This window comes from Urocitellus parryii, chromosome 9, assembly GCF_045843805.1.
Source record: "Urocitellus parryii isolate mUroPar1 chromosome 9, mUroPar1.hap1, whole genome shotgun sequence".
Taxonomy (NCBI): domain Eukaryota; kingdom Metazoa; phylum Chordata; class Mammalia; order Rodentia; family Sciuridae; genus Urocitellus; species Urocitellus parryii.
The window spans coordinates 83,204,585-83,226,496 of record NC_135539.1 but is presented as its reverse complement, the minus strand read 5'-3'; the positions used below and the strand labels follow the sequence as shown (position 1 = coordinate 83,226,496).

At 44.7% G+C, this 21,912-nt stretch overlaps 1 protein-coding gene across 1 annotated transcript in view; it reads left to right on the top strand.

Moving 5' to 3' along the window:
- The first annotated feature begins 2,089 nt into the window (after positions 1–2,089).
- Positions 2,090–21,912, top strand: part of LOC144257011 (tubulin-specific chaperone E-like) — a 44,762-nt gene continuing 24,939 nt past the window's right edge. Inside the window, 1 exon segment of the mRNA XM_077802934.1 lies at positions 2,090–2,145. Coding sequence (XP_077659060.1) covers positions 2,090–2,145 — 56 coding nt within the window.

Sequence of the window (21,912 nt, the reverse complement as noted above, 5' to 3'; positions counted from 1 at the left end):
ACTATTACAAGCCGGGCACTGTGGTGCATGCCTGTAATCCCAGCAGTTTGGGAGGCTGAGACAGGAGGATTGCAAATTCAAAGCCAGTCGCTAAGCAACTCAGTAAGACCCTGTCTTTAATAAAATATAAAATAAGGCTGGGGATGTGACTCAGTGGCTGAGTGCCCCTGAGTTCAATCCACAGTACCAAAACAGAACAAAACAAAACAAAAACTATTACACGTGGTAGGAAATTTCTTATTATCAAAGATAGGACTAGAGACGTCCAAAGAGAAAACATTTTAGAGGTTCCAAATGGTAGCACAAAAGACCACATGCCACCAAGGCAACTGTGGCCCCATCTAATGATATAAAGTTTAAAATTTAGAAAACTCTATGATAGAAAAAACAGAATCAAATGCTCTCTGCAGCTGTATTAGACTAATCTAAGTTCAAAATCTAAGCAAAATAAAGGCAAACACCTTTATTTCCTTAGCCAGGGAAGTGCTTTGTGTCTTTAGGTCTCAGATACTTCATCTGTGAAATGAGACTCATGGGACATCCTTCAGTGGGTTGTTTTGAATATTAAAGGAGAAAACACAAAGGTAAAGCCTGTACGTGATACACTCCTTCTCTTCCCTGAACATTAGTACGAACACTTTCAGATTACAATTAGGTATACACCCCTTTAATCCCTCGAAAAAGTACCACGAAGACTCAGAAAAAGAAATTAATTGTAACGACTGCTTTACAACAAGGGAAACAACCAAAAAAGACTTGGACACACCTTAATTCTGTAATTCTTCAATTTTGCATCTCAGACTTCATTTGTTCGGGCATAACCTGACCTAGGAAGAAGCTTCCCTATGAAGAGAGTTGGGGATGAGGGGACAGTTCTTTGCGATCTCTGGATTCATGTCAGAATTCACGCTCTTTCTGCTGAGAGTCCGCTGCCTTTTCCTGGTTAGAGAACTACGTCATTCCTTTGTTTTCTCCATGTTCTCTTTCCCTCCTCATGGCAGAGAGGAAACACTGGCAGTCTACAGTTCCTGCTAGAGCCATGTGGAGGTGCCTTGGTCCTGGGGGCTGCCACACCCAGAGCCTTGCTGCATTAGGGTGGTCCTGAGACGAGAGTATGCCCTGGCCAGCCTGGGAGTGTCAAAGCTGGCGTCACTACGGGATCTGATGACAACAAACGAGACATGTCCGACTCTGCAACGTTCTCTAAAATGCCCCTGTTCCTAGAAGTTCTCCTGGCGTTCTGCCAGTATCCTAGACATGCTTGTTCATGGGCTGGAGGATCCTCAGTCCTGGACATCCCAGTGGCTAGAGTGGTAGTGAGTGTGAGAAGTGTGATAGGGGAGGCTGGGGAGGAAGGCTGGAGGGAGGTGAGGGCTGGAAGAGGAAGACCATGGGAGCATGGCTGCACCAGGAAGGCCAAGTTTACCTGTCATAAAAACGTGCCCAATTTAATGGCATCCATTCATTAACTCGACTCTTCAACATTGGCCATGCGTCTCAGCTCGCCTGGCAGCTCCAAGGTGAACCCTTCTGGTGGGAAGGCACACAAAGAACACGCAGATGGGGGGAAAGGGGCAACTGCTGGTTTTCTTTGGAATTGATTGGATTTAGGATCCACTGCCACATGGATGGTGACACCTCCATGGCTTCGTAGCTGTGTGGTCTGCACAACCAGATTTCCCACTGAAATGAACAACTGGCAGGTTTGCAAGCATGGCGGTTCAATTTCTTTTTACCAAGAAACATTTATAATTATAGTTAAACAAAAACATTAGTGGTGAGCTGGCCACCCAGTGTTGCTCAGAGCCCCAACAATGACTGCTGCATAAACCAAACCACTGCTACCCCCACCTGTCCAGTGGCTCCCGCCACTTGTCTTGAATATAGGAGATGCTCTTGGACTTTCTCCTACATGGGTCACATTTGAAAATCCTGCATACAGTGCCCGCTTGTGTCTGATTCAAAGCCACACGGTCTTGTGCTTGTGGCTCGGTAGCAGTGGGCAGGTAGGATGAAGGTCGATTTCTACTAGTTGGGCCTTCGGGCAGATTGCAGTCAAGGTTGCCACACAGAGAATGCCTCACAGAGGATGGAGATGGCAGCAGATGCGGAGGATGACCAGCAGCTGGGTAAGAAGGAATCAAGGTAATTGGAAGCAAAGAGGGCAATTAGGAGGAACAGAAATAATCCCAAAGGAGTCAAGGAAGGGGGCAGCTATGGCCTGGGAAGCAAACACTCAGCAATGGCCAACACACGGGAGTGACTTGCTCTGTGATATGGATGGAAGGGGCTCTCCAGGTTGCAGTGGGCAGATGGCAGCGTTCTACATGGTATAATAATAATAATAATAATAACAATATAATAATAATAATAATAAAATAATAATAATAAAATAATAATAAACAAAAACTTTAAAAATGAAAGAGACGGCTCTAATGAGAGAGTCTAAAGACACCTGAGAATCATCTGGTCTCTTCTTGTGAATGCGACTCTGGGAACACAGCAAGTCCCTTTTCTAGAGAGGTTTCAGGTTTTTCCACTTTTGCTTATCTGAAAGCCTTCTGAGAAGGCTGTCCCCTAAGATTCCTCTTAACTGTGTTATGTAGAACTGTTATTTCTAAAATATTTATTAAACATCTGTTATTTCTCTTAAGCATTCTTCACCAGTGTACCTTCCCCAGATTGCAGAGTTCTATAGCTCCATACTCGGGTGATTCAGATTTATGTCCCCTCCTCTTCTCATTTTTTCATCTTGTTCTTCCTTGTTCCTTCTGTGCCTTGAGATGTGTTAGAAACCTAGCTTTTAGGAGATCAAAGAAAAGGAAAAACCAGTTTCTCCCATATTTTTTACCTTTTGTTTAAGTTAAAAGTCAACATTATTTTTGTATTTGCCCAAGACACATCATTAAAATTACTTCAAAGCTTTTAGACCAAAATGTGTGCAAAGAAGTCTTGCACTGAATTGCAGAGCAAATTAATTTCAAATGCTAGCAGAGAGGATAGTTTTCAAAATGATATTACATTAATTCAGCAAGAATATCTTAGAGCCATTCTGAGTCAGAGGACAGGATATATTTTGATCTTAAAAGATAAAAGGGCAATTCCAAGTAGCTTATTATGCATAGGCTTCACTGTTCATGTTGGAATGTGTATTAGGTGAATTTCCTGTGTGATATTAGGACTAGATTCTGCTTTATACACTACTAAACTTTTTTTCTTCTGGCTTAGACACAATGAGCTGAGAATCTTTTTCTTCAGACAAACAGAAGGTGGGGAACAAAACCTATGATAATCTTCTGTAGAGATGCAGTAGTGAGTGACCTCATCTGCTCTTACTAAGGTCATAGGTAGTGGAAATAGGGTTCTCGTGACATCAGAAGATCTGGTAAGAAATCCTAATCCTGATGTCAGAGGAGCTAATTTAACTCCTCTAAGCCTCAGTTTCCTTGTCTGTAGAATGTGAAAAAGAATGACCACAAGATTAAAAACCAAACAAACTTATGCTATTTGTGAAAGTAGTTACCACTGGCAGCTGCTTACAAATGAGCTTTGAGCTGGATGTGGTGGCACACACCTGTATTCCTAGCAGCTTGGGAGACTGAGATAAGAGGATCATAAATTCAAGGCCAGCTTCAGCAAGTTAGCAAAACCCTGTCTCAAAATTTAAAAAAAAAAAAATCGAAAAGAGGGATGTAGCTCAGTGGTAAAGCACACCTGGATTCACCCCAGTACCAAAGTAAATAAATAAAGATGAACTGTGAGTCCAAAGGAATGAGAGTTCAGGATTAGTTACTCAGTGTAAGAAACCGTACCTGAACTCCAAACTCAGTGTTCATTCTTGCTCCTGTGTCCGATGCAGGAGGAAGTGGTTGTGGGAGGCCAAACTAGCACGTGGCTGGGTCAGACTCCCCTGCTGACCGGTGTGGCATCTGGCTGTCACGCCGTGATCTGGATAGCCCCGGTCTTCTTGGGTGCCAGCAACTGTGTCTTTGTACATGGGCGTGCCTTCCTACAGCCCTATGGTGGAGCTATGCTCACCTGTTCTTTGTAATATTACCCCTTTGCCCTGTTTGGGATAGAATATTGCATGGAAACGCCCTTTGTGTGTCCCCTTCTCTTACTCTGCCCTTGAGTGTGGCCTACCCAGGTGTCAGTCAACCTGCTGACAGTGGACATCACGAAGCTGGACTGAGCCCCCTGAAACCTGACCCCCTTGCCTCATTTGAATAGCTTCTCCTCAATAAAAGTGGTCAGCACGTGCTCGCTCGTTCTCTTCCAGTAGACCTTAAGGTCAGAGGAGCCATCACAGTGACCCCAAAGGAAAAGGTATTTCTGTCTCTTGTGTGGTTATTTCGCACAGCCCAATTAGCCCAGTTCCCCTGGAGTGACCTTGAGTGTTTTAGTCTCGTGCAACCCAACAAGTGGTGGCTCAGACTTGTCCTAATGACAGAGGTAGAAGCACAGGAGGGTTGCGCAGACCTCAGCTGAGAGGTGGGTGATGTCGTTTTTACCCACAGGCCCTGCACAACCTTGGGTGGTGCAATGAGACAAAAGCCACCTCTGTAGGAGGAGCTACAAAGACTCACGCAAAGGGCATGGATGTGGAGGGATGAGGATTGGGAGCAACCTCCTGGGCCACAGAGAAGCAGTCCCTGGACCTCACTGGAAAGAACTGGGCCTGGTCTGGGTCAGGCTAATAAAATGCAAGGAGTGGACCGCTGTGGGTACAGCTTAGTGGTGGAGTGCTTGCCTGGCATGTGAGGCCCTGAGTTCAACTCTCTCCAAAGGCAGAGGACTGCAGCCAGACTCCAGGGGAAGGAGGCTATGTGCACAGGCCTGCTCAGGCTCATTGCAGCACCTGCAAACCTCACCTGGATAGGGAGGGAGGGAGGAAGGATGGGAGGGAGGAAGGAAGGCCAGGGAACCCCCCAAATAAACAAAAACCTCCTGGACCATCTGCTAGGCAGTAGGGGCCTGTGCGAGGGGGGGGGGGCTCACCACAGGGGGCTATCGGCAGGTAACCCATAATCCTCACCAGGTGACAGGCAGCAGGACACCCTGCTAAGCCACATGAGGGACGTGGCCTCAGGAGGAGGCGTGGCCATGAGGCAGGTTGACCCTCAGTTCCAGAGCATAGGAGGAGACAGTCACCTATTCTATGCAGGCGTAAGCCCAGGTCACCTGCTTTCTCTGGAAACTAGAAAGTATGTGAAGGGAGCGCTGGCAGGCAGGAGGGAGGTCAAAGTAAGGTCACAGACCCCTAGACAGGGAAAGAAATGGGGGTCCGTGCGCTGAAGGCCTTCCAGAATGAGGTGGGGAGAATAGAAGGCGGAGTAAGCCACGGACCAGCCAGGGTGGGAGGTGGCCGGGGCTCTAAAGAATGTGATAACAGAGGGAATGGAGAGGGCCCCTGGCCACTTCCCTGGTCTCCAATCCTTAGGTGAAGATCAAAGCAAAGGATCTGGGTTGTAAAGTAAGAATGTACTAATAAAACACCAGGAAACCCCCTGTGCGGTGGGCGTGCAGCCCACCCTATAGATCCCCCTGCTCCTAGGCCCAGAGCAGCCCTCCATTGTTTCCCTGCCTGCTGCCAATGAGAAGTGTGTGAGTAAGAGAGTCCAAGACCTCCCTGTTGAGTCCTCCAAGCTCTTTCTCGGGGATGGGAACAGAGTATGCCTGGCCTTTGCAATCCTGGGGCTGGACACCATGTGACAGGTGGCATTGTTACTATCCTTATTTATAGATGAAAAAGCTGACACAGAGAGGCCAACTAACCCATGTGAGGTGACACAGCTGGTGCGTGGGAAACCAGGATTCAAATCCAAGTTCCCTTTCACATCAGGCTCTATGTCCTAACCTTGGGCCTGCTGTTCCTTCTAAGTGTCTGAGTTTTCACTCTAGCAGTCTTGCAGTATTTACTCCTACACCCACTGCTGTGTGCACATGGATTTCTCTCTAGTTATACCCAGAAGTAGGATTGCTGGGTCTGACACCTCCATTGGGGTGAGTTTCCATAGTGTGAGCTCGAGTGGGGAACGAAACATTATGGGAATGATTCTGAGGCTTTCATGAATTCAGAGCAGGTAGACAGTTGCTTCCATGTTTTATCCAGCTCACTGAGGCCCTTTTTGGTCGCTGTGATCATCTGAGATGAGGTTAACAGAACATGAAAATGCTTTGAGAGAAGACGGAATTGACCCATGTGAACTGATTTTTTTTTTCCATGTTGGGGATTGAACCCAGGCCTCACGCATGCAAGGAAATGCTGCTGAGCTGCACCCCCAGCCCCTCCAATGTCAAATGAGGAACTCCACTGAGTTGTTTTTCTCTCTCCTTACAAACCCTTCTAACACACCTGTATGATGCTATGTGCCTGCAGGAACTGGGCATTTCCTCTTTATATCGACTCAGTCTGCTAAACGACCTCGCATTACAAAAAAGTCTAAAATGGATTCTGTGTGTTGTCCTAAACCTATATTAAGGTAGTCAGCTCCCCAACGGAGCAGGTTCCTGCCCAGGAGGTATGAGCTGCCTGGGAAAATAAAAACTCTGAAATGAGCAGTAAGAAATAAAGACAGATCCAGAAATTAGATTTAAAGTGGAGCGCTTGATAAGTATTCCTGTCCTGATAGGAGCTGAAACTGAACCACTGAACAAGGCCCCGATTCTTTATTTAAGGGGGAGTACACGAATGGCAGGGATAAGGTTTCAGGGGGTGGAGTCTTGTTTCGGTTCTTGCATCTCGGAGCTGAGCCAGAACTTGAGCAATGAGCTAGTAGGGTGCCACACGTGAATCAGGCATTCCTACTGGAAGCTCCTGATACCAGGCTTTCCTGCCTAATGGCTCCAACATCTCTCAGTTTACCCATGGCTCACAGATGGCTCCCAGCAAAAACTAACAATTTAGATCACAATTTTGCAATATTTCTAGTGTTTGGATTTATAAGCATCTGGTACGATGAATGAAAGTCTTTGAGAACGTGTTTGTGGAAGTCAGCCACTGATGCCCCCTTCCAGTCTTCTCACTGTCTTGTTCCCATTCGGGCACAAGATACAGCATCTCAATTGAAAAGGACCAACACACTTGGAGCGGACCAGAGCACTCACAAATTGAATAAGGAAAATGATTTTACAGATGAGATGCCACCAGTGACCTTGAGTGTCAAATGGAACTGAACGTAGGGCCTTTTGTGAGTACTCTCTGAAGGCCCTTTTGCCCAGAATCAGTCTGAAATAGTGGACACGTTCACCATCACATTCCCCTCCACAGTGCTAAGACCCAGGCTCACTCTTTCCCGATCATTGACTCATTCTTGGGCCCCTTCAGGGGCGTTGAAAGAACTGACTTGTGCATTTGGTTGGAGTGAGTCCTGCCCACCTGGGCTTCCATTTGGAAGGGGATGCTCAGCTCACCAGCGGAGCTATCATCCTCCATCCCTGTGAGCCTTTCTTCCCTAATTTATAAAATGGCTTTAATCATCCACGTCACTGATTAGTGAATTCTTGGATTGATGCACCTTTGTTGAGCACCTGGAGTCACAGTGGGGCAGGGGAAATAGATACATGGAAGAACGGGGGAAAATTTAAGAATCGTAACTTCTTAGCAGGTTGTAAGAGGTGGACCAGTGAAAGCCACCAGTTGTGCTGGCCAGTGGGAAACATGGAAAAGGGTGCATGTGTTCCTGGGAGGGAAAGACAAGGAGGAGAGGGGCCTGGGCCTGCTGGGGAGAAGGCTGGGGACTCTCAGTTGGAGGGGCAGACACATCCAGGGGAACTTGATGAGGCTGTGTTGATGTAGAACCCTCCTCCATCATCCCTGCAAACTCTCCAGTGACCGCTACTGCTTCCAATGTGAGTGGGATTTTTTTCTGGGGAGTTCAAAGGCTTCCAGCTATCGTAATCATACATTATACAGAGGCAGTTTCTGAACTGGGGTCAGGAGCCACTGCTGTGTGTGGAAGCAATGTAGTGCATCATGCCTGGCAGTTAACAAACGAGAGAACACAGTAGAAAACACGGGCCCTGCACATAGTAAAGGTCAGGTGCATTCTGAACCTCTCATGTAGGTTCTGAGTTGTGATATATAATGCATTTCTTTTTGGGGACTATGCTCAAACAGGGAGTCTCGGCATTATAGCACAAAGCAAAACTGACAGCTCTCTGCACCTTGATGGGGGCCTGGAATGTCCCAGGGAACCAGCTCTGACCACGGTATTCCCCTCTCTGTTTTCAAAGCGCTTTGGCTCTTCCTTCTCGCCTGCTCACCTACTCAGGCGCTGCCCTCTTCCATCTGGTTGCAACTCCTGACTCCCGGACCTCTTGAAGGCTAGGAACCGTCACTCTCCTGTCCTCCATGAGTCACACATTCTGCCTGCTCTCCGTCCCTCCAGGTCTTTGGCCTGGATAGCTCCCACTTATTTTTCAGGTCTTAGCAGAAATGGCACATTTCCCATGAAGTTAATGAAGCCGAAGCTTCAGAGTCGACCGGAGCCCTTGCACCTGATTTGGACATCTGGTTTTCCTTTTCTTAAAGTGGTTGAGCCTTAGGTCTCATGAGACTTTAATTTACCCTGGGTCTCTGTTTGGACAGTCCTGCCTCCTGACTCCTGGAAATGAGGCTCCTGCCCTCCTAGATGCCCCCACTGATTCCAAGCAACCCCCTCTGGGAATAGCCCTGACCACACTTCCCCCATCAGCCCATGGAGTTGACAGTCTTTGCCCTGAGCTCAGAGAAAAGGAATTACATCCTTTCTTGCCTTTGTGTGCCGAGGTACAAACTATATAGAGGACAATACATAAAAATGCAGAGAACACATAGATTTTGTAAATTGCTTTGGAGAAAACAATACTTTTTATGTTTTTTCAAGGTATTCCATAATGCCTCTGACAGAAATGAAGAGGAATGAGGGCCAGTCAAGAAGAACACTGACCTCCTGGGCACGGGCCCACACAGCACTACCATCTCTGATTGCGTCCCATTTCCCAGGGGTTAAAGGAATTTGAGTTGACTCCACCAAATGACAGCAGCTTAGCTGCCTGCCCCACCACCTAAGGATCTCTCTGGAACACAGCATTTAATTAAACAAAACAAAACATATAACCTTGTTTCAAACTTAAGAACTGTCAAATTTGTCAATGTTTCTTCCTCTTGAAAGGTTAATAAAATAGGTACTTGTCACTCCGTTTTTCTGTATGCTTTACAAAACACTGTTGAAATCTTGAGAGCTGTTTGCTAATCTTGTTCCCAGAATGTGCTGTCCCCAACGGCCAAACTGCAGAATGCACTCCCTCACTCGGTTGCAGGCAAACTGCCCACTCGCCCTGACCCGTCAATGAACTTCCCTCCCTGCCCTCTCTAAGAAAAGTATATAAGCTCTGCTTAAGCTGTTCTAAGGGCTCTCTCTCTGCTCTATTCAAGTGACCTCTGAGCCCTAGCATGCCGGTCCCCCAATAAACCCCTTACTGTTGCATGAGACAGTCTCTTGGTGGTCTCTTCCTCTGACACTCGTCCGACCTTTACTCAATTAAACAAAACAAAACACATAACCTTGTTTCAAACTTAAGAACTGTCAAATTTGTCAATGTTTCTTCCTCTAAGTGTCCATATACTATAAGATGGACTTTTTCTTCCCTCTTCTGTCTAAAATCTCCAGTCAGAGCGGTGGAACACTGGTGCAAACTGCCCCAGCTGCTTTTCTCAGAAGCAGCCCTGGGAGCCCCATGCATGTACCCTCATCTTCCCCTCGCAGATTATCCTTCCTGAAAACAGTGGTTCTGAGATCAGAGTTCCCGAGTTCAAATCCCGACTCCTGCCTTGACTAGGAGCGTAGGCAAGTAACTAGATTGGCCAGTCTGAGCAGGCTGTTGAGTTCTCAGGAGCTGGCAAACCTGTAGATGCTACCTTGGTAGCTAGAGATTGGTCCTGGAGGGAGTCTCTGCACCAAGGAAACCAGCAAGTCGACACCAGCCCCTTTCCCCAACCTGCTTATTACCATGGACCAGAACAGTGCTGCTCAGTTTCCCCATCCGTAAAATGGGATGCACACCTGGTGGTGAAGTGTGCGAGAGAGCTAAGTAGGTTGTTGCACGGTGAGGACTTGGTGAGCATGAGCTGCTCTTGGCTCATCTCCCATTTTGCCTGGTCTAGTGGCTTCTTGCTTCATGTGCTTTTTTTCTGCCACAGTTTTAAACACAGGATCAGTCAGATCTACGAGCACGTATGTTGGTAATCAGATTTTTAAAAATCACTTAAGATTAGAATCTTAACACGGCCAGCTCATAATTGACAGGAAATGAGTGGTCTTGTGTTGTTTATGAAACAGTCACTGATGACACATACATTATAAATTAGAATTTTTCCAAATCTAGCATGAATTACCTTTTTGTGTGTATATGTGGTACTGGCGATTGAACCCAGAGGGGCTCTACCTCTGAGCCTCATCCCTTTCATTTTTTATTTTTAAACAGTGTCTTGCTGGGTTACTGAGGCTGGTCTTGAACTTGCCATCCTCCTGTCTCAGCCTTATGAGTCACTAGAATCACAGGTGTCTCCCACAGTGCCTGGTTTACTGATTACCTTGGTTGTACATATTTTTTTTGGCTGGGTGTTTAGAGAGAATTTCTTTATTGAAATTTCTATTTTTCTTCTTCCAATTAAGACTAAAGACTGTAAAGCATTTGCTAGTTCATAAACAAATATGTTCTAAAAAATGTAAATAGTTGTGTTGAAGCATACATGTGCCAAAAAATTGCTTTAATTATATGCAAGCTAATAAAGGACTTTGGTGAGCAAATAAATTCTTGGTAATATATTGCTGTTATCCGGGTGCTAAAAATATAATTTGCATTATAAATATCTGACTCAGTGTGATATTTATATTTATGTCTAAATATAAATATCATACTGGTAAAGTTTAAGCTTAATATATATATATATATTTCAGTACTAGGTATTGAACCCAAGGTGCTTTATCACTGAACTGCATGCCTTTATTTATTTTTCAGTATTAGGCATTGAACTCTGGCACACTCTGCCACTCTACCTCCAGTTCTTTTATTTTTTTATATCTGGGACAAGGTCTTTTTTTTATTGGTTGTTCAAAACATTACAAAGCTCTTTTTTTTTTTTTTTTTTTTTTAGTTTTTTCGGCAGACACAACATCTTTGTTTGTATGTGGTGCTGAGGATCGAACCCGGTCTGCACGCATGCCAGGCGAGCACGCTACCGCGTGAGCCACATCCCCAGCCCTACAAAACTCTTGACATATCATATTTCATACATTAGATTCAAGTGGGTTATGAACTCCCATTTTTACCCCGTATACAGATTGCAGAATCACATCGGTTACACATCCACATTTTTACATAATGCCATATTAGTAACTGTTGTATTCTGCTACCTTTCCTATCCTCTACTATCCCTCTCCCCTCCCCTCTCCTCCCATCTTCTCTCTCTACCCCATCTACTGTAATTCATTTCTCTCCTTGTTTTTCCCCATTCCCCTCACAACCTCTTATATGTAATTTTGTATAACAATGAGGGTCTCCTTCCATTTCCATGCAATTTCCCTTTTCTCTCCCTTTCCCTCCCACCTAATGTCTCTGTTTAATGTTAATCTTTTCCTCCTGCTCTTCCTTCCTGCTCAGTTCTTAGTTGCTCTCATTATATCAAAGAAGACATTTGGTATTTGTTTTTTAGGGATTGGCTAGCTTCACTAAGCATAATCTGCTCTAATGCCATCCATTTCCCTGCAAATTCCATGATTTTTTAGTGCTGAGTACTTCATTGTGTATAAATGCCACATTTTTTTTAATCCATTCATCTATTGAAGGGCGTCTGGGTTGGTTCCACAGTCTAGCAATTGTGAATTGTGCTGCTATGAACATCGATGTGGCAGTATCCCTGTAGTACACTCTTTTAAGGTCTTCAGGGAATAGTCCATGAAGGGCAATAGCTGGGTCAAATGGTGGTTCCATTCCCAGCTTTCCCAGGAATCTCCATACTGCTTTCCAAATTGGCCGCACCAATTTGCAGTCCAACCAGCAATGTACAAGAGTACCCTTTTCCCCACATCCTCGCCAGCACTTGTTGTTGTTTGACTTCATAATGGCTGCCAATCATATTTGGTAATATGGCCATTTTGATGATGTTAGTTCTGCCTATCCATGAACAGGGTATATTTTTCCATCTTCTAAGATCTTCCTCTATTTCTCTCTTTAGGGTTCTATAGTTTTCATTGTATAAATCTTTCACCTCTTTTGTTAGGTTGATTCCAAGTATTTTATTTTTTTTGAGGATATTGTGATTGGGGTGTTTTTCCTCATTTCCGTTTCAGAAGTTTTGTCGCTGATATACAGAAATGCCTTTGATTTATGCATGTTGATTTTATATCCTGCCACTTTGCTGAATTCATTTATTAGTTCTAGTAGTTTTTTTGTAGACCCTTTTGGGTCTTCAAGGTATAGAATCATATCGTCCACAAATAGTGATAATTTAAGTTCTTCTTTTCCTATTTTTATGCCTTTAATTTCTTTCATCTGTCTAATTGCTCTGGCCAGTGTTTTGAGAACTATATTGAATAGAAGTGGTGAGAGAGGGCATCCCTGTCTTGTTCCAGATTTTAGAGGGAATGCTTTCAATTTTTCTCCATTCAGAATGATGCTAGCCTAAGGCTTAGCATAGATAGCTTTTACAATGTTGAGGTAAGTTCCTGTTATCCCTAGTTTTTCTAATGTTTTGAACATAAAGGGATGCTGTACTTTGTTGAATGCTTTTTCTGTGTCTATCAAGATGATCATATGGTTCTTATCTTTAAGTCTATTGATGTGGTGAATAACATTTATTGATTTCTGTATATTGAACCATCCTTGCATCCCAGGGATGAATCCTACTTGATCATGGTGCACAATTTTTTTGATGTGTTTTTGTATCCAATTCGCCAGAATTTTATTGAGGATTTTTGCATCTAGGTTCATCAGAGATATTGGTCTGTAGTTTTCTTTCTTTGAGGTGTCTTTGTCTGGTTTCAGAATCAGGGTGGTGTTGGCCTCATAGAATGAGTTTGGAAGAGCTCCTTCTTTTTCTATTTCCTGAAATAACTTGAAAAGTATTGGTATTAATTCTTCTTTAAAGGTTTTGTAAAACTCCGCTGTATACCCATCCAGTCCTGGGCTTTTCTTGGTTGGTAGTCTTTTGATTGCTTCTTCTATTTCATCCATTGATATTGGTCTGTTCAAATTGTGTGTATCCTCCTCACTCAGTCTGGGCAAATCATATGACTTAAGAAATTTATCGATGTCTTCACTATCTTCTATTTTATTGGAATATAGGTTTTCAAAATAATTCCTAATTATTTTCTGTATTTCTGTAGTATCTGTTGTGATATTGCCTTTTTCATCCCGTATGTTAGTAATTTGAGTTCTCTCTCTTCTTCTCTTTGTTAGCATGGCCAAGGGTCTGTCAATCTTATTTATTTTTTCGAAGAACCAACTTTTAGTTTTGTCAACTTTTTCAATAGTTTCTTTTGTTTCAATATCGTTGATTTCCACTCTGATTTTAATTATTTCTTGCCTTCTGCTACATTTGCTGTTGTTTTGCTCTTCCTTATCTAGGGCTTTGAGATGAAGTGTGAGCTCATTTATTTGTTGGTTTTTTCTTTTTTTGAGGAATGACCTCCAGGCGATGAATTTCCCTCTTAAAACTGCTTTCATTGTGTCCCATAGATTCCGATATGTTGTGTCTGTATTTTCATTTATCTCTAAGATTTTTTTGATTTCCTCCTTTATGTCTTCTGTATCCCATTGATCATTCAGTAACATATTGTTCATTTTCCATGTGATGTAGGATTTTTCCTTCCTTCTTTTATCATTGATTTCCGGTTTCATTCCATTATGATCAGATAAAATGCATGGTATTATCTCCACCCCTTTATATTTACTGAGGGTTGCCCTATGGCATAATATATGGTCTATTTTTGAGAAGGATCCATGTGCTGCTGAGATGGTTGATATATTCTATATATGTCAGTTAAGTCTAGGTTATTGATTGTGATATTGAGTTCTATAGTTTCTTTATTCAACTTTTGTTTGGAGGATCTGTCCAATGGTGAGAGACGTGTATTGAAGTCACCCATAATTATTGTGTTGTGGTCTATTTGATTCTTGAACTTGAGGAGAGTTTGTTATGTGAACATCGAAGCACCATTATTTGGTGCATAAATATTGATAATTGTTATGTCTTGTTGGTGAATGGTTCCTTTTAACAGTATATAATGTCCTTCCTTATCCCTTTTGATTAACTTAGTCTTGAAGTCGATTTTATTCGATATGAGGATGGCCACCCCTGCTTGCTTATGAGGACCGTGTGCGTGGTATATTTTTTCCCAACCTTTCACCTTCAGCCTGTGTATGTCTTTTCCAATCAGATGTGTCTCCTGGAGGCAGCATATTGTTGGATTTGTTTTTTTAATCCATGTTACCAGCCTATGTCACTTTATTGGAGAGTTTAAGCCATTAACGTTTAGAGTTACTATTGATATATGGTTTGTACCTACAGCCATGTTTGATTATTTATCTTTTTTTTTTTTAAATTTAGTTTGTTTCTCCATGATTAGCTTTCCCCCCACCCTCTGTCTTTACTGAGGTACTTCCCACTGTTGGTTTTTGTTATTGTTTTTCATTTCTTCATCGTGTAGTGTTTTGCTCAAGATGCTTTGCAATGCTGGTTTTCTGGCTGCAAATTCTTTTAACTTTTGTTTATCATGAAAGATTTTTATTTCATTGTTGTACCTGAAGCTTAATTTTGCTGGATACAAAATTCTTGGTTGGCATCCATTGTCTTCCAGTGTTTGAAATATGTTGTTCCAGGATCTTCTCGCTTTCAGCGTTTGTGATGTAAAATCCGGTGTTAACCTTATTGGTTTACCCCTGAATGTAATCTGCCTCCTTTCTCTTGTAGCTTTTAATATTTTCTCTTTGTTCTGTATATTGGATAACTTCATAACAATGTGTCTTGGCGTTGGTCTACTGTGATTTTGTATGCTCGGTGTCCTGTATGCATCTACAATTTGTACATCCGTTTTCTTTTTTATTTCTGGAAAGTTTTCTATAATTATTTCATTCAGCAGGTTGCTCATTCCCTTGTTTGAACCTCTATACCTTCCTCTATCCCGATGACTCTTAAGTTTGGTTTTTTTATGTTATCCCATATCTCTTGGATGTTTTTCTCATGATTTTTTAGCAGCCTTTCTGAGTTGGCTAGACTCTTTTCAAGATGATATATTTTGTCTTCATTATCTGATGTTCTGGCTTCTACTTGATCCACTCTGTTAGTGATACTCTCATTTGAATTTTTAATTTGTTTATAGTTTCCTTCATTTCTAGAATTATTGTTTGATTTTTTTATAATCTCTATCTCCTGATAAAGATGCTTATTTGCTTCTTTTATCTGTTTATGTAATTCATTTTCAATGTGTTCTTTCACTCTTTGAATTTGCTGTCTCATATCCTCTTTAAGATTCCATTCCGTCTGTCTAAGGTATTCCTTGAGTTCTTTATTTGACCATTTTTTCTGATGCCTCTAGGTCCTCCTGAATATTTAGGCTGTCCTGCATTGTTGGCACTCCTTTTCTTCCTTGCTTTTTCATGCTGCTCATGTTACTTCTTGTTCTGTTAGACTGCTGAGTTACTGTTTACTCCTATAAATTTATTTGATGCTTGGGAGGAAAGGTATTAGAAGGGAAGGGAAGAAGTCTGTCGCGACCCCTCGCCAGTAAGGGAAACACGACACAGGATTCTTCTTTCAGCAGTTTACTCAGGACCTTTGAATCATGATGAGAAAACAGGAACAAGAGAGCGAGCGGTCGGTCTGCCCTAGCTTAAGTACCCAGCCTCGCCAATGAACTAGCACCACGTGGAGGAGTCTAGTAGGTTTCAGCGCAGCGGAAGCAGGCCAGAGCCCAGCCCACAGCCTTACAAGGAGTTGTTTACTTCTAACAACTCTAACCGCTAAGTCATCAGAAGCAGGAAGCCAGCGCCATTTTCAGGGTGCGGTCGCCGGCTCCCAACAGAAGTCACTAAAGAGAATGAGAGTAAGCAGGTAGAATTAAAGGAAGGGGAATAAGGAAATTGAAAAGAAATGAAAAGACAAAAGAAAAAAATAGAAAAGAAAAAAAAAGAAAAAAATAATCAAAAAAATTAAAATTAAAAAAAATAAAAAAAGATTTTAAAAAATTTAAAAAATAAAAAAATGAAAATGAAAAGGAAAAACCCAAATAATAAAAGAAAAAAAAATTAATAAATGCAGTCTTAGTGTTTGAATAACTTCTTTTCCAGTAGGTGGAGCTGTGCCCACTGGGCCAAGCTTCTCCTCTCAATACACGGGAACCAATCACTGTGCAGCAGCTCCTCCTCCCAGATTGGGCGGGTCTCCAATCCTGAGTGCCTAAGACCTTCTCTTGTGTCTAGTCACTTCCCCAATTTTCCCCAAGCCAGGCCCCACTCACCTGTGATGCTCACCACAATATTGGCTACACGCCAGGTCTGCTGCTCCTGGGAGCCCTATTTTCTTGAACGACTGGGCACACTCTCCCTGTTTGCCATTCCCTCAGACCCTAAGTTTGTAGAGCTTGGGGCTGAGAACCCTCAGTGAATTTTACTTGCCCTCTGGTAGCTACGCCCCCGGAAGCTGGTGCAAGAGACCTCAGTTGTCAGCACTGGTGGGAGCAGTAGCCGGGAGTTCCGCGCCATGGTCCGGTGCCACTCCTGATTCACTCCTGATTCCCTCAGTCTGACTATCGGGCTCACAGGAGAGCTGGGAGGGGCCCTTAAGGTTTCCCCACTGTGTGGAGAGGAAGGGCTAGGGGATTACACACCTGTTGCCGCTGGTTTCAATGAAGTTGTCTCCTCTGCCGCATTCTGGTGACGTCAGTTCTCTGCCATGGTGGTATCCCATGCAAATGGCGACAGTTCGTTCCCTTTGCCGGGTGACCAATGTAACGGGTGGGTCCTGACTGGCTCTCCCAAGCCCCGTCTCAATCCTGTGGCACTGCCTATGAAGGCTCGGTTGGTATTAACCTCCGCAGGTTCAGAAGGGCCGACCAGTTGTTTCAGCGTGATCGTTTAGTGCTGAGGCACAGCGGTTTGTCTGTGAGACGCAGGCAAACAGGAGCTTGAATTTAGCTGATCCGGGCTCCATGTGTGTTCTGAGAGGCCCAGACGGTTTGCCCCAGATCCACGTCAGCTCAGCATTGCCTAGTGATCCTGAGCAAACAGCATGTAGACGGTTTACAACTCCCTATGCCCACGCAGCTGAAGAGGTCAGAGACTTGATATCTCTTTTCCCCCACCGCCATGTTGGATCTCTGGGACAAGGTCTTGTTAGGCTGCCCAAGCTAACCTTGAACTTGAGATCTTCCTGTTTGATTGTACTCTTAAGTGAATCCACTTACTCTCCCAAGGTGTGGGGGCTTCATTTCCTACCAAAATACATGAACTATTAATGGATTAGGCATAGCTTCATGTAACTTTATCAGCATATGAAAGTTAGGGGGTAAAGGTATCTGGGGGATTTGGGATTGAACTCAGGGTTGCTCTACCATGGTGCTACATCCTCGGTCCTTTTTATTTATTTATTTTTATTTTGAGAATGGGCCTCACTAAGTTACTGAGCCTGGTTTCAAACTTGAGATCCCCCTGCCTCAGCCTCCCAGGTTGCTGGGGTTGTAGGTGTACAACACAGATGTGGAACACAGATGTGGTTAATACACAGTTGGTCACAAAATTGTTGTAGACTCTGAAGTGGGGGATGACTGGATCCTGGAGACAAGAAGCCGGGAGCTTCTCTTCAAAGGCTCCCCCTCTTTGGAACATGCAAAGGGTCAGTCCCAGGTCTGCTTATGTGCTCCCCATCCCCACGTCTCTTGCCCTGATGGTGATGGCCGCCATCTGTCTGGTGCCCTGGCGCCCCTGCCTCCCGTTCAGGTGCTCCCTGTTGCCATTTGAACCCAACACTGACCACTTCCCTGCCTTCTCTGAGGGGCAGCACAGCAAGGTGGGCAGGAGCCTGCCCTCGGGCCCCAGGGCCTCCTGGGTCCCCCTCTGCCCGGTGCTACTCATGTTGCTTTGGTGACTCATGTGATCTCCTTGAGCCTTGTTTTGCCGCCTTCTAATCCTAGTGCTGGGTTGTCATGAGGATTTGTAAACTGATACTGTGAAGAACCAAGAAGGCAACTGGCCTCCCTTAAGCCCCAGGTGAGGAGTTCAGAGTTGTGTTAGGTGCAAGGGTAGCCGTAACAGAATCCCACAGGCGGCTTGGCAGAAAGGACAGTCCCGGAGGCTAGAAGTCCAAGGTGCCAGCAGGATTGGTTCCTTCTGAGTCCTCTCCCTGGCCTATGCGTATCTGTGCCCTGATGTCCCCTTCATATAAGGACACCCGTCAGATCAGGTCCTAACTCACCCACTTGGCCTCATTTTAAATGACTTCTCTTTGAAGGCCATGTTGCTTCTCCTTGTTTTGGTGCTGGGGTCCACTGGGGGCTTCCTGCAAGCTGAGCTTGAGCCTTAACACTGTGCCTCCAGCACAAAGCTGCTTCCAGAGTCACGTGATGAGGAGCCAAGAGGTGGGAATGGCAGCGTGTGAGCAGGAAGGGACCATGGCCGGCCTAGAGCTGCCTGTCAATCTCCAGCAGCCTTTCTGGTGGACTGAGCCTGTGTCCCCGTGTTGATGTGCTGAAACCTTATCCCCTCATTGGTGGTGTTAAGAGATGGGGCCTCTGGGAAGTGATTAGGATTAGATGGGACTAGTGCCTTGTAAGGTCCAGAGAAGGTCTGCTTCTCTCTGTCCTCCACACAGCAAGAAGCATGTGACCTGGAGGGACCCTCACCAGAGCCCAGCAATGCTGCAACCTTGACCTCCGAGGGCTAGCTTCTAGAACTGGGAGAAATAACTTTCTGCTGTTTATAAGCCACCCAGTCTCTGGTAATGTGTTTGAAATGTGTTTGAGAAGCCTGCACTGGCTGACCCCTGAAGGCTGCCCAGAGCCACCCCTTCAGAGCCTCCTGCTGGGCAGCTGCTGGACGTCCCTCAGCTTAGCTTGAGCCACGTGGCCATGCCTCCTTGTCCTGCTCTTCTAGTCCCTACAGGATCTGGTGTGGCAGAGACCGGGCTCAGCCTTTGTCTTCTTGCTGGGGTGTGTATTCATTGAAAATTGTCAGAATAAAACCCAGAAGATAACAGATGGAAAAGCCAGCTCACCAAAAAAGGATGCACTCCTTTTTCATAGCTGGGAACAGTAAGTTCCAGTCAACCAGAGCCAAGAGAGATAGCCCACACTGTAATCCCAGCGACTTGGGAGGCTGAGGCAGGAGGATCACAAGTTCGAGGCTAATCTGGAAAATTTATGGAGATCCTATCCCCCAAAAACCAAAAAGGTAAAGACAGGCTGGGGATGTAAAGGGTTTTTACACTTAAGTGGTCTACCCTTAGTGGTAGAGGGTTTCCCTAGCATGAAGGATACCCTGGGTTCAATCCCCAGATGGCCAAGAAAAAAAAAAAAGTGTCAGAGACTGTGGGGTTGCTCCTTGGGTGAACACTCCGGTCCCCCGTAAGCCTCCCAAAATACTTTGATTTCTCTCAAACAACTGTGATCAGCACCCCTTCAAATAGAAAATCTGAAGTTGTGCACCATCCCTACAGGCCTGGCTACCCTCCTGTTGCTGACTGTGCTGAGGTCCTGTCTTCCCTGAAGGTCATGGGGTCCGTCTCCACAGGGCAGCCCCTGGAGCCAGCATATCAAGCTGTATACATGCGTTAAGAAGCCGGGAGTCGCAGTGTGTACTGGTGCCAGTCGGAGTGGGTAGCAGGCTCCTGGCTGGCAGGTCTCTGCTTCTCGCCTCCCTGTGCTGAGTCCTTGGCTTGTGGCAGTCTTTTCTCAAATTCTGTGTCTCTGAGGTCTTGTGTCCACAGTGAGTCTAGTAAGTGCCCTTCTCTCCGATGAGCCAGCTCCTTGCCTGGTTATCTCGCTGAATCCTAGGGAGCCCTGTGACAGAGCTGTTATCCTCCAGTGACCACAGGAGGACATGAAGGCCCTGAGCATTGGCAGAGCCGGCGTGTGGCAGAGCCGGGTCCCCAGCCCCTGCCGCAAGCCTAGGCTCCTCAGCACTCCTTGTTTTGCTTTGTGGCCTCCTACGTGCTGCCTGGCCCAATCTGTCCAGCGGGTGTCTCCTTGTCCTTCCTTTTCCTTGCTCCTGTGTAACTAAAGCAGGGGATGCCCGTGTGGATCGTCACCTCCAAGTGTCAGACCCAGCAAGGGTTGAGACAAGGCAACCAGTTATTCCTTCAGGGCATAGGAGTTGAGGAGAACATCAGCTACAGAGCCCCAGATCTGTACAGGACAGTGGGTCCTCTGTGCTGCCCCAACCACCGGTTCATACTTAAAATCGAGCTGAATAAAGTCTAATTTAATTTAGAAGCAAAAGGGGGAAACAGAAAGAAGAATAAAAACCGATGAGCGCTAATGGACCAGCATGAAGTATTCTGGTATGATGTTAGAAGAGTGTTAAGAGCCATTAACAGTGGCAGTAGTTTGCAGGCAGGGTACACCTGACCAAAAGGCAAAAGTAGATCTGCTTTGTTTTTGAAAGCTTCTCTCTAGTATGGACAGAGTCATGATTGTTATTCAAAGCAGCCTACAATCAGATGCTTGTCGGCCATGCTGCTTCCCTTAGGAGAGAGACAGTATCACCAGGTCAGCTCCTTGGGATGTAGTACTAAGGGGAGTACATAGTGCAGCGCGGGGAGTGCAGGAGAGCCAAGAGTTCTTTCCCCATGGATGTCAGTTAACACACATTTGCTAGAAAGGCTGAACATGCCTGGGACAAATGACATTTTGAGAAAGACCAACAGTACTGTTTAGACACTCACCAGAGATCCAGTCTTTTCCAGCATCCTGCACCCAAAGCCCAACAAGAACGAACTTATTCTGGGAGTTTAGAAATCTGTTGGGGACTTTCACCTTTGAGTTGCTGTCAGATTCAGCAAATGAAACTTCCAGATGCACAGTGAAACTTGGATTTCAGATGTATACTAAAATGATTTGCTGTCTGACTGAAATTCAAATTTAACTGGACCTCCTGAATTTGATATGAGAGCCCTACTGGAGAAATAAGGCAGATTGAGACTCTTCGAATTTCTTGAGCAGCTGCCATTTCCATGAAGGCCACAGTCAGGAGCTGTTGTTGTAGAAAGAGGAAGAAACTTGAACAAGTCAAGTGCTTACAAGATAAACAGGACTCTACCAGGACTTTTCTTTTTAGACAAGAGTTCAGAATTTCAGTGTTCCAGTGAGCATCTAAATGTCCATCTAGAATTTCAGTAGAGACTGTATAAATCATTACAGTTTTTTTGTTTGTTTTTTGGGAGATTTGTTTTTGTTGATGGATTCATGCACAGCTTGCATTTTTCATTGTTTACTGAGCTGTTTTGTTTTTTAAGAAACCTGCTGGGTATGTTCCATAAAAGATTGTTATTTGTCAGGTAAAGTGGTGTAAACAAGTAGTAATCCAGCTGCTATGGAAGCTGAGAGGCAAGAGGATCACAAGTTCAGGGCCAGCCTGGGCAACTCAGAGAGACCCTGTCTGAAAATACAAAATAAAAAGGTCGGGGGATATAGCTCCATAGTAGAGTGTCTCTGGGTTCATCCCCCAATGCTGGGGGAAAAAAAAATCAAAGATTAATCTTCAGTATTGGCCTTTAATCTGTAAAGGGCCTAGCATCTGCTTTGTAGCCTCCTAACACTGTTCCTAACTCTTTCATCTGCCCGCCCACAGACTTAACAATAATAAAGAGCTCTCTTTCTCCTTCTCCTTCTTGTAGGTGAACAAAATGCCTTTATTTTGTTAATTTTTATGTGGTGC